The sequence below is a fragment of the Melanostigma gelatinosum genome, assembly GCF_949748355.1.
Source record: "Melanostigma gelatinosum genome assembly, chromosome: 14".
NCBI lineage: Eukaryota > Metazoa > Chordata > Actinopteri > Perciformes > Zoarcidae > Melanostigma > Melanostigma gelatinosum.
The window spans coordinates 2,977,928-2,991,177 of NC_136647.1; the positions used below are offsets into that span (position 1 = coordinate 2,977,928).

Here is a 13,250-nt window from a genome sequence, read left to right on the forward strand (position 1 = left end):
CACGCGTACAAACGTCTGTTTTATTCTCATGAACGCGATATTTCAGGGAAACGCCCAGAGGGAATTTCTTCAAAATTGACACAAAGGTGAAGCTGGACTCGAGGGTTAACTCTCTTTATTTTTTGCCGGCCAAAGGTCGCTGTGACCTCACGTCCGTCTCATTGTCATAATATCTCAGGAACGCCTTGAACTGATGTTGAACTGATTAGAGATTGGACGAAACACATTTTTGGCCATAACTCAAGAATCTCTATGCCGATCATGACGACAGCGTAAAATAATAAAGTGATGGCGTTTTGGACAGACATGGACGTAAAGGGATACAACCGCGAGGCGGTAACTCTGGTCCGGACTGTTCGGCGGTAGATAACTACCCGGCACAGCTGGTCTTGAAAACATCCTCACAAAGAGAAGCAGGGCAGGTTGAATATTGCTTTCAGAAACATCTAAACACTGTTAACCTGCTGCCACACACACACACACACACACACACACACACACACACACACACACACACACACACACACACACACTTGATAACAACTGGAAGGACTTTCCTCTAAAGGCTGTAATAGCTCCAGTCCTCCAGAGACGAATACTTGACTCTGCAGGGGTGCTGACCCGTGCTCATTACCTTATTCACTGTGCAAGCAGCAGCAAAGTGAACGAGTGCTGAAGACTGACTGGGATGAACGAGCAGGCAGCCAATTTCAAGCCTTTACTCACCAAGACAATCCAGACGTAGTTCATGTTGTATGTGTTCATGTTGGGGTCGAGTACTTTACGGATGCAGGTCTTAATTGGTCTCCATATACAAGAGTTGAGACTTAAGACCTTTCCACACCACGTCTGCATTGTTTTTATGCGTTATCTTAATCCGTCATCTGATAGACGCACAGTTACCTTGTACACCGAGTCTATACGTTGAACTGAACTATTTACGTCGATATAATGGATAAGAGTCCTGAGAAGAACCCAGGGCAGTCAAAGCTCTACAGATGAGTAGTTTTCTGTCCTGGAGATGGTTTCGGAATGGACCGAATGCTTTGGCTAAGTCGTGTCTGTTGTTTTTCGGATGTGGTCCTTGTCCCCTCTGTGAGTCTCTCTCCTCTCTGCATCCCTCTCCTGACTCCGTCACTCTCAGACAACTGGGGCAAAAGTCACCGGCCTTTGGCGGTGTTGGTGACAGCGCCGTTCAGCATCCCGTCTGTCACAACACTGGCACAGCAAAGTGTGGAAACTGCCAACTAATGGCTGTTCATCCAGCGTAGGAGCCTGCCAGCCCGCTGTCTATCCAGGCTCAAAACCTGCCATCCAATGACTGTTGAACCTCACAAACCAGTGGCTGCCAAATCACAGGATGCTGAGATTAAAGTGTGCTTCAGAGAGAGTTCTAGGTAAGGTGTTGCTTTGCCGAATCCCCTCGTGTTGGGAAAAAGTTCTTCTTTCATATGCCACAACTATTGGCGTCTCATTTTCTCTTCCGAAACATTTTTGAGCATATGGTGCTAAAAAAAATACTGCAGAGAAAAAGTGTTCTATGCAACAATATCAGAATTTGTGTCAATGAGTGTCCTTTTTCATATTGACAGTACTCCAATGATTTAGTATTGCACCCCCATGATGCTGTGGGGCTCGTGAGAAACGGATATAATTCAGAATTGTCACCGTTCACTGTGTAGCATCATCGGGGTCAAAGCAGGGGACATGTGCGTGTTTAACCACAGGTGTGTTGTACTAGTTTGCACATGTGCAGCACCGATCGGGAAGTGAGTGACGTGTGTTGTTGCTATCACATCATTTATCAGCTAAATAAGATGATAAGTGATGTTACTGTCTATGCACATGCAGTCTTCATGCACCACACAGTCTCTCTCTCTCATTCTCTCTCTCTCTCTCATTCTCTCTCTCTCTCTGTCTGTCTGTCTCTGTCTCTCTCTCTCTCTCTCTCTCTCTCTCTCTCTGTCTCTCTCTCTCTCTCTCTCTCTCTGTCTGTCTGTCTGTCTCTCTCTCTCCCCTTCCCTTTCTCTGTCTTTGCAGTTGTCACCTCCAATTCTATCCTCAATTCATTACGTCTCCCCTTTCCCCAGCTGACACACACACACACACACACACACACACACACACACACACACACACACACACACACACACACACACACACACAGCCATGGTGTAGTCTGGACTGAGGTAGAATTGGATCCTTAAGAGAATATTTTAGACTTTTTATCTTCATCTTTTCCCTCCCTTTCACTTCACCCTCATTCCACCGCTCCCTGTCAGTCCCATCTTTATTATACTCTTCCCCTACCGCTCTCTCTCTCTCTCTCCTACACACACACACACACACTCTCTCTCTCTTCAATCTCAATCATACGCTGCACTCTGCCTCCCTCACTGTCTCCTCTTACACTCTCTCTGTCTCTCCATATATTCACTCCGGGTCCCGTCTCCATCATCTGTCTCCCCTCACTGTATCTTCATTCAACAGTCTGTGGACCTGCCAGTAATGGAGTGGATGCACTGCTGTATGTTTCACTGAATGAAGCCCATAGTTCACGTGCTCTATCTGTGTCTGCAGGGAGTGTTTATGAAGACATAACTGCCTCTGTATATGCATGTTTTTCCCTCTCCGTGTCGCTCATGAATGTGGAGAGAGTATGAATGCGTTACCCGACACAGTCCTCCTCTTACGACATCAGACCAAGCCGAGAGTGGCCTCCATTGATCAAAGCCTTTTGCAGCGGTGCAGGGTTGAAGCTGCAGCTCCAGACAGCAGGGCCAATGTCGTCACCCGGCCGGTGTGAGGCGACCTGCACTCGTTTCACTCCGACTTGCTGCCTTTGATGCAGGATTGCGTGTTTTGATCCAATAATGAAATGCAAGAATAAAGAACATATCCAAAAAATATATGTATATTTATATATATAGACGTAAAGGGATGAAGGTGGCTGGAATGGGACATGGAGGTAGACGGCAGGCTGAGTTAATTACCAAGACGATCAAAGCGGAGAGGTGAGATCGGTCGGAAAGGAAGCGATGCAAAGCGACTCGGGGAGCCGGGGAATCCGATTGAGACGTGAAGTTAAGTGTTGCATCAAAGGAAGGAGTTGGTGCCGTGAGACGGAGTCTGTGCGTGGAGGTGGACTGCTGCTGTCGCTGTTGTGGTTTCTGGTGTAACAACCTGTTGTGAGTGAAGACACACGTTAACAGCGTGGCTTTAATGTGCAATTACGCTCTAAAGACATCGTGGGAAGGCGTTTAATGGAACTCAATGAACGCCTTTTTCCCTCATGTGTCTATTTAACAGTGCGGTTACTAGAAAACTCCCCCCCCCCCCCCATTTCTTGTTATAGTGACTTCTGTGAGTCACCGTGGGTATGACTAGGAACGAGACGACATAGGATTTTTAAAGGGATTCCAGTTTGTTTGAGTTTTTTGATGATTATTAGGATAATATCATGAATCGTAATCATTTTGGCCTCGATAATCATTAAATTAATTAAACTCTCTTTGTGAATCACCATCATACTGTTTTATAGTTAGAAGTATTACTTGTTTAAAGTATAGTGTTTAACCAGGACAGTTTAAATCGTGCCATACATCGATCTTTAATGCTGCGGTCTCTTGTGATTTGTGAACACATGAATACGCTTTTTGTCCGCCACCGTATTTCTGTTGTACATCCTTGAGTGCATTAGTGAACTCCTGAACTGAAACAACTCCTCTGTGATCACCAGCAAGATGAACAACCTCCAAATATATTTTCCTCTTTCTCTCCTTGTGTCTGTTGGTGTGCACGTCTCCGTCACGCTCCATCTCTTTAGATAAATCCGCCTACTTATCCTCCTGTTAACTGCTCTGTGTCTGTCTGCTCAGACGTCTCTGCACGATTAGCGCTGGTTTAGTGAAGTCTCAGGTGTGTCCCACCATTAAATGGTATCTCTGCATCCTAATGAAGCCGCCATTTAAACTATTAACTGTTAGCTAATGCAAAGCCTAATTCTAGGTGAAGCAGCAGCACTGTTTGAAAATGTGTTTTAATGGCATGGGCCCTTGTGGGACCGTTAACCAACAGACTATAATGCTAGACAGACCACGCTTCATCCATTAATGTCTTCAAGGTTTCCCAAAACCATTCCTGCGCATTGACCTACAGTGTGGGGAAGATTATCCCAGAGCTCGAATGCCTTTGGGAAGCCCAGATATATATATAGCTTTATAGCCCATTTTGTCATTGAGGATCTAGGCGGAACAGAGCACTCAGGCCCACAGATAGTTAATCTCATTGTTGAGATTGGATGCAATAAGTGAAGCAGAGTTCGGGTTTATAACAGAAAGACAATATGTTTTGACTGGTTTTGCTTTCAGGGACTTGAGTTGGTCTACAGAAAGACAAAAAACTGCAGAGCGGCCATTTATATGTCCATTGACAGATGTTCCCTCCTTGATGGATGGGTGGAGGGAAAGATACTTTTTTGGGTGCTGTACTTTTATGAAGTGTATGACGTTGTGTTAGCTTGTTGGTCTTGGAAAAAAAAAAAACACAAATGAGAATTCATATCAATGTCTCTTCATTAGAACTAGCTTTTATTCCGATATGGCCTAATCCTTTTAATTCTAACCACGCATTCTTAGTCTCAGTCGGTGATACTAACTGATAACTGAATGAACAAGTTCAACATCGTGTTGTCAACATACGGTGATATGAGAAAATATTGCCCAACCTTACCAGTTGTCTTCTGTCTTTGCGACATTAGCCAATTCTTCAGTTAGAAGCCGTCACACAAGGTAGCAACCAGGCGGCGACCTCCGGTTCTGAAATGTGAAGCAATGCTTCATGTCTTAAAGCTGCAATCTCTCTAGTGTCCACCAGGGGGCGACTCCTCTGGTTGTATAGAAGTCTATAGAAAATGACTCTACTTCTCTCTTGATTTATTATCTCAGTAAACATTGTAAACATGAGTTTATGGTCTCAATCTCTAGTTTCAAATCTTCTTCAATGCAGCATGATGTTCATTGAGGACATTATAGTCCATTTAGTGTCTATGGTACCAACCTGATGTTCTGTACCTGTGTTATAATAGATGATGGCTTCACGTCTCTGGAGTTGATCCGACTCTGGAAGTGATGGGGGGGTTACTGAAAGCTCGGTCCGTTTGACTGCGACACAACATTTAGAGGCGGCTTGATCCTCCACGATTGTGCCCTCTCGTTGACATGATAGAACTGTACAGGTGAAGGAGCCTCGCACATTCATATTTAATCTCCTAACTCTCATCCTTAATGCATGAGGAGAATGGGAGACCCCCTTGGCCCCCCCCCCCCCCCCCCCCCCCCACGGCCACTGGGAGCGGGAAAGAGGAGGATTAGAGCAGGATTAAGTCGGTGGTGTTGGGAGCCACGAAACCGCCACAATTATTCACTCCCCCCTCCTTCCATCCCTCCCTCATACACTCACAGCAACTCATTAACCCTCTCTGTCTGTTTTTGCTCTATTTCATATGGACTCTATTTCTACCTCCAAAACACACACTTTTGACGACCTTCCCCTTTCATATCTAACTGTAATAAATTAAACAAAGTAAGCATGAGCCAATCGATAGAATCAGTGATTCAGCCTATGAGAGAACAGGAAACGCTCTTCCTCCTTGATGTTATAACGTTTTGAACTCACCGTCGCGCTGCCTCTCTTTGCTGCTTCCACAGCTGCCAAATGTTGCGCGAGCACAGGGCTCCTTACTTTAATGTGCTGTCGTAATCCGAAGGAAGATGCAAGGAACATGAACGTAAAAGTCACCACCTGTCTGGATGACGAAAAGTCAATACTGTAACAGCTAGATGGAGCCAGCAATGTAGCATTTGATGTCTGAAAAGGTCTCACCCAAGATGTAAAACTTTTCCATGACTTCCTAAATGGCCTGCTTCTTTTACGGGGCTCTTCCTTATTGCAGGTCTTGCGTTACCAAATATCAGTTTCAGCAACTCTTGCTGCAGGATTTCTAAAGCTTGTTTCCTCTATGATCTTGACAAGATGAAGGTCAGGCTATAAAATACCATAACTTTCATCCGTTCAGGATCCTCGTTTTGATCCTTTCGGGATCCTCGATTTCGTCCGTTCGGGATCCTCGTTTTCATCTGTTCGGGATCCTCGTTTTCGTCCTTTCTGGATCCTCGTTTTGATCCTTTCGGGATCCTCGTTTTGATCCTTTCGGGATCCTCGTTTTGATCCTTTCGGGATCCTCGTTTTGATCCTTTCGGGATCCTCGTTTTGATCCTTTCGGGATCCTCGTTTTGATCCTTTCGGGATCCTCGTTTTGATCCTTTCGGCATCCTCGCTTTCATCCTTTCCGGATCCTCGTTTTCATCCTTTCCGGATCCTCGATAGTGTTGCGTTGTATATTGGAGAGAGAACTTTTGTTGGGAGTAATAAACTGATGTGAAACGGGTCAGATATGACATGAATACCACTTGTCAGCTTGCTCTAAAATCAGCTGTTCCCCGGGATGACCCACATGTTCTAAGCTTATTGCCTGAATAATACATTGAAGGTTTTTTCATGAAGTGGAGAATTATGTTCTGAAAAAAAATGTCAAACTCTTTGCGTGTGGATTTGGCTGAATGTATTCAATGTTAGCCGGGTGGGAGCTTCATCATCGCTGCCTCATAACTGCTCCATCACACTGAGATCAATAAGTATTTACCTGATGATGACATTAGCAATCACTCTCTGTCTCCCACTCCAGCCCCTCTCGCTTCATCCGTCTCTGCTTATTCACACAGAAACACAATAAACTAGCAGTGACGAGTGCTGGTCAACAGCAGGGACGAGTGCAGAGAATTCTACTTGTGTGATGGAGTCGATAACACAAACGGTCTGGGATTAGGTGTTGCCTGCCGTTCAATATGTGAAACACACAATTCATTACGCTGCCGTTCCTAATGGGAAATGGATTTCACTTAAATACTCCTTAAGTCACACTAAGAGATCTGTGAGTCAGTATGTGTGTGCAATTAGAATCATACTGTCTCAGTGTTTGCAGATAGAAAACACTGAGACAGTATGATTATCATTGACACATAGGAGCAAATGTATGAATATGCATGTGGCATACTTCATCACTGAAATGGGGGGGGGGGGGGGCGTTACTGTTTAAAGTTTATAGATGCTAACTTGTTTTTGCTCTGAAGTGATTTAGGACTATTCTGCTGGACTGTAGGAATGATTTATAGAGGAAGTCTAATGATAGATAAATCTTCCGGTAGATTTGTTTTTCCCCCAAAGACTCCAAGAAGAATGTCCGACTGTAAATGTAGTGGACTGAGTGGTGAATAGGGATCTTATTTGTTGATCTTATCGGATCCCCATTAGCTTCTGCCGTAGCAGTTGCTAATCATCCTGGCGTCCAAATACAACCTGAATGCAATCGTGGAATCAATGTCCAAAAAACAATTAAAAATGGATAAAGCTGGAGTGTAAATCCAGCGTACAGCGTTCCTCTTTTAACATGCCGCACATTAAGAACAAGCCATTGAACTTCTCAGACCCCACCATCAGTACTGTGTTTCCCTGTGGGTTTGGGGGAACAGGGGAGTGCGGGGGGGTTAAGTGCTGATGGGGTCGCACAGTACAACAGGCCTATTAGAAGAGAGTACTGAGGGGGCAGCAGCCCCCAGACTCTACGTCTTTAATATTGCATGTTGGCACCGCGGCTCCTCGCAGCCTCAGCTAGCTTCACACGTCCAGTTTGTCTTGACGTGTCTTTGCATGAGCAAGTGTTGGTGTGTTCAGTGTTCGGGCGGCGAGTGGCGATGGAGGAGGCGTGCTGTAGGTTGACCCGTTGTCGCAGGAGGACTTCGTCTCTCACCCTGGCACTGCCCCGATCCAAACTGGTAAGACCTGAGGATTAGAGGATCAGGATCAGAAGCATCCTTCTCGAGCAGAGGGAACGCCAAGAACGATTGGCGACCTGCACAGCAAATAGAGGTGAAAACCAGCTGCCTGGCTTCGCAGGCAACCGTCACTGATGTAGTGCTGGAGGTCTTTGTCTTAAGTCCACTTCTTAAAGGTCTCGTCTCAGAATGGACAGCATTTTTACTCTCTTGTTTTGGTCTCAGACAAAGAGGACTCTGGATTTTATTTCACGACCAGTCAAGTCCACAGCTGCAGGGATGTCACTGAACTGCCTGATTTATTTATTAACATCATTACTGTCATGGAAACAAAGGAACATTCCCACAGTTAGAATTCCCTTCAGCAAAGCCTGTTGTACACTATACACACACACAGTATATATGGCGGTAAAAGAGGTGAATGAAGAGGAATCTTTGTCATTATGTAAATGTGGATCTTTGGTTTGTGCCTATGGGTTGTCATGCAGTGTGGGACTCTGTGGGCACTGGTCTGGTCTCAACCACTCACAGTCTTAGTCTGGACTACTTCACTGGTAAACCCCATGTTTAACTTCCTCAATCAGTCAATGAATATAGTTTCTTTCACCTCTAGTGTCTGGGTGTAGTGGACCAGTTCTGCTAACCCTCTCCAGCCTCGTGTTGGTAAATGAAGGATGTAATATTGGGACTGGACCTTTGCTTGATCTGCTTGTACACATTGGATAAAGGTGCTTCGTTACGTTGGCTGACTCGTTAGACGTGTCCAGCTTTGCAGGGCTTGTAATCGTTAACGCTAGAGGCTCTTCTCTTCTTCAGTAAGACTTTACTTTGTGTCACAACACTTCTACTGAGTTGTCCTCTGCTGTGTATTTGGGGATTCTTTTTATGTTCTAAATGTAAATCTCGCTGATGGTAGTGACTCCCTTACCGAGGTGGTCACTTAATTAATGATGTAAATCAGTCTGTTCATGAAGAGAAGAGAGTTTCACATCTGGATTTGATGATTTGTTTTGACACACAAGCTGGGAATTAAAACGAGTTTCGTTATTGTTAGTTGGTGCAAAGCTTCAGATTGAACTGAATGTGATTTAAGGACGTATAACTGGGATGCACAGATATAACAGTAAGTAACGTCCGGTCTCTCTCCGTGGTGCTGGAACATTCTAACCCTGTCGCCCTTATTTTACAATCCACTTAAACACACAAATACCACGAGAAATATTAACTGTTTATATTATATTGTTAACAACCGAGCAATATTACATTACAATAATTAGGTTGTGTGGTCAGTCTGTGTGTGATGGCAGGTTAAAGGTGATGATCTGGGGACCTTTTGGTCCTTTCTGTTGTCGGTGAAAGTTTCTTTAGCTTTTTAGAAGTCAGTCGGCTGCTTGACTGACGTCTTTGTCTCTTTCTGAATCGGAGGGGTTTGTTTGTGAATGAGCTCTGTGCAATTCAGATTTTTGGAGTGTGCAATTCTCGTGATAACAATGGGAACAAATGAATTTTGCAAATTGTCTTCTTACCGTGAAGTAAACAAACGGACGGCGTTTGAGTGTTCGTGTGTGCACACACAGGAAATAAGGTGTAAGCCGTCCGCATAAAAGAAAGCCAGACGAGCCGTCTCAACAGGACGGCCACTGCTTCATCGCTCTGTGAGGTCAAGAAATATACAACCAGCCTCCCACTTCGTCTGGCCATCAGAAATCATATCAACCTGCAGACCCGGGTCATTTACAGCCGTCTGAAGTGTCTTCAGCTCCGTCCTTCGTGTTAATTATCTTGGAGTGTAACATGTCAAACAGTGCCAAACCAGCTTTGGCTTTCAGGCTGATGAAACTGCTGTGTGTGTGTGTGTGTGTGTGTGCGTGTGCGTGTGCGTGTGAGAGAGGGTGTCGGTGTGTTTGTTTGCCTCTGTTGAACTCACATCCTCCTCTATTTTTTTTCTCATGCCGTCTTTGTACCCTCCGTCTTCCTGTCTGTCTGAACAGCTTCCTGCTGACCTCAATAAGATGCACCTAACAGACCACGCCCATCAGCAGGTGATGCACATGCCTCCCAGCCAATCAGGATGCAGCATCGCCAGCGACTCGGGGAGCAGCAGCCTATCAGACATTTACCAGGTGGGGACTTCATTACAAGTTTAAATCATTTTATCGTAGTATTTTTCTCTTGTGTTCCTGATTTAGACTGCACTGTTAATATGTGCACACGTTTACAGTTTGAGGGTTATTACATTATTAAATCACGGCATTATTAAATCATTGACAACTGAACTTTGCCATTTTTTCCCCTCTAACTTTACTCTTAAAATGGAATTTTAGGAATATCGTTTCACTTTTACCGACAATTAAAAAAAGAAAAACTTTGAATGGCCATAAAATGAACTGTTCCTCTTCCCTGCCACCGTTATCTCATTAAACACACAGAGTAGTGAAGCGGTTTACTGATGGAGGATTCTCCCCATCTCCTCGGGCTCTTTCTACCTGCAGGACATCCGTCAACCCCTCCGCTCCTCCCTCCTTGTAATCCTCGGCGTCTCGCTGATTATTGTGCATCAGTCGTGCGTCCTGGTGATCCGTCTCCCTCTGCGGACCAAAGGTCACACGCAGGAAATGAAGCGAACCTTCGGAGCTCGGTCTATACCTGCGCTGAACAGCCATCGCGCAGCTCTCCATTTGGTCTGCAGTAAAGACACGGACATTTCGAGACTGTGACATGTGGAGCACATCACTTGTGCAGATGATGTCAGACGTTATGCTCGATTGATTGAGGTTTCCCTGAACAGGAATGTCAGGAATCCTTCTGTGAGGGGAAGCTGTAGGAGATTATTTTACCTCGGGAAACGTCCCATTTCCTGAGGTATTTGACATTACATAAACACACATATCAGCTAAAACAAGGCAAACACACATGCTCAGGAGATTTTGTGAAAGTGTTTATTGTGTCCTTTAAATGTCCGCAGACTAGGAAGCTCCTTCTTTAGTTGCTTTTATTACAATCACCCATCTTAATGCACAGAGTGTAAAATCAGCCTCTCTCCTCTTGTGTCACAGCGTTCAACAGCTCAGTGTGCTGTGGAATGAAATGCCTCTCTCGATTGTAAGGTATTTAAATAATGTATATTAATAATAATCCATAAAAGGGTAGATGACAAGGCCGTCATCTCATCATTTTAATCCCTAAACTCTCCTAATCTCCCCTCTGTACACAGAGAGTCGTGATACATCCAAGGAGCGTATTAATATTACCTTTCGGTGCTGACTCGTCCTCGCAGGGTGCTGCAGTATTTCAGCTCCCCTCTCATATGTTTGTGTCTGATTTAAGGCGTTGGGCGGGGCTCTCATTTGGCACCAGCTTGTTAGCATTGTTAGCGTTCATCATTAGACCTGATGAGGTCCATCAGCTTCAGACTAATGAGCTCGTTACAAGTTAATGAGCTCGTTTGATCGAAGAAACAAAACCAATGAGCAGCTTTGTTTCAGCGAGGAATCTTAACAATGCCAAGGTTATTATTTATTTGCTTTAATAGGGGTGGTCGTTGTATTATATTCATATACGATATAATTTTATGTGCGATATGGCAGACATTTTCCCGTCATGTTTTTTTTTTTTTTTTAAGTTTGACTTCCAAATTGAAGATGTTCCGCACGACGGTCCCATAAAGTGCTGCAGGAACGAGTCTTAAAGCCAGGAAGTGAGTTACACCTCCGGTTCCCTCGCCTCAAAGTGCCTGAAATAAGGTCTGTGGTTAACACCAGCTTAAGAGATTTCATAATTTTGTTCTCTTATGAAATACGCCAGTCTTAAAGCGGCTAAATGAGACGAGGACACGTTCGCCTTTTACTTCTGACGATTCACGCTTCAAAAAGCTTAACAGTGGTGTTCGTTTTATTGCGTGAGATTATCTCGCTGAACAAAACAAAGTATCATAAACGTTTGATTTTACTATTAGTGCATTTTACAACTTTTAGAACCTAATCATGTAAATAATAAGTACTGATGAGTTGATTTACAGATGTTCCTGATGTAAGTCTATGGGGGAAAAGTTGTTTTTGGCCCGATGGTATCACGTTTTAATTCCACAGTTTTACCACGAAATAAAAACTGTCATCTGTATCTTCAGAGCTCTTCCTGTCGACTTGAAGCAGACTGTTCCCCACGAGGCAAAGTCTTTTGAGAGTAATGTAGAGAAAGAATGACTCACAGAGCAATAAGATAAAACTAGTTACGAAGTCATAAAACAAGGAGTCGATGAATGATGTGATCCATTCATCATTGTCAGCGGAATGTTAACTCTCGACAGAGAAAACGGACTAAAATGACATCATTCAGATATTTTTACTTCCTTATCTGCCCCCCCCCCCCCCCCCCCCCCCTGTCCCCCCGTCCTGTCTGCGAGTGTTTGCAGGTTGACGTAAGTCCGGTCAGCCCGGGTCAGGCGCTTAACACGGAGACCCGATCTCCTCGGTCCTGAGATTAGATATTTATCACACGAATGTGATCCCATCAGCTCGGCGCTGACCCGGCTCTCTGTTTGTTTACGGCCGTCTTAAAGCGCCGACCCTCCAGTCGGCTGAGGCCCTCAGCTGTCAGAGCAACAAACGCTTTTGGTTACGACTCTGCCTTCTCCTTTTTTTAACCCCCCCCCCCCCCCGCTCGCTCCCTTTCCTCATACGCTGATTCACACTCTCCAGCCTTTCTTGCCTCCTCCTGTTCTCTCGTCTCACATTCCTCCCCTCTGCCCTTTCCTTCCTTCACATCTCTCCTGTCTGTCACACTCCATCCTCCCATTGTTCTCCGTCCCTCCCTCATCCCACTACTCCTTTCTTTCATCTCTCGGCTGTACGTTGAACCTCTGTGCATCCCGCCCTCGTTCTTCTGTCTCCGGTGTAAAACGTGGGTCAGGTCCGATGTCCTCCTTGCTCAAACTCAGCCGGAGACCGGGGGAATTGGACTGAAAGGGAACATCCTGCATTCTGAATGAACTGGGCTCTCAAAAGCACTCAAAGATACAGTATGTCCGCGGCAGAAGACGAGGTGTTACTGCAGCAGCGCTCCGACCCATCACCTCAATGCTTCTCTTCTCCAACAAAGTAGAATTGAAGGCGTCTTTTTTAATGATCTTCATAACAGTTTTCTCTCTTGTTGGGAACCGTGAAACGTGGGAAGGATTCAAGGATCATTTGTTGTCGACATCGAAATACAGTTACAGTAGTCGTGCATTTTTTTATTTGCATCATGACGAATGTAAACAGCAGCAACAAAACCAAATCTCTGGGCAGATAATATGGCCGACATTGAGCAGCAAGCATCACCGGTGATGTAAACACAGAGTCCACCTCCTCTCGTCCCACC

General features: G+C 45.0%; 1 protein-coding gene across 3 annotated transcripts in view; it reads left to right on the forward strand.

Moving 5' to 3' along the window:
• The window catches only part of rapgef6 (Rap guanine nucleotide exchange factor (GEF) 6), a 106,759-nt gene that overhangs the window by 61,995 nt on the left and 31,514 nt on the right, over positions 1 to 13,250 (forward strand). For all 3 annotated transcript variants that reach the window (XM_079283852.1, XM_079283853.1, XM_079283854.1), the window contains exon 7: positions 9,884 to 10,015. In XM_079283852.1, the coding sequence (XP_079139978.1) occupies positions 9,884 to 10,015 (132 nt within the window). The remainder of the gene's footprint in view (positions 1 to 9,883; positions 10,016 to 13,250) is intronic.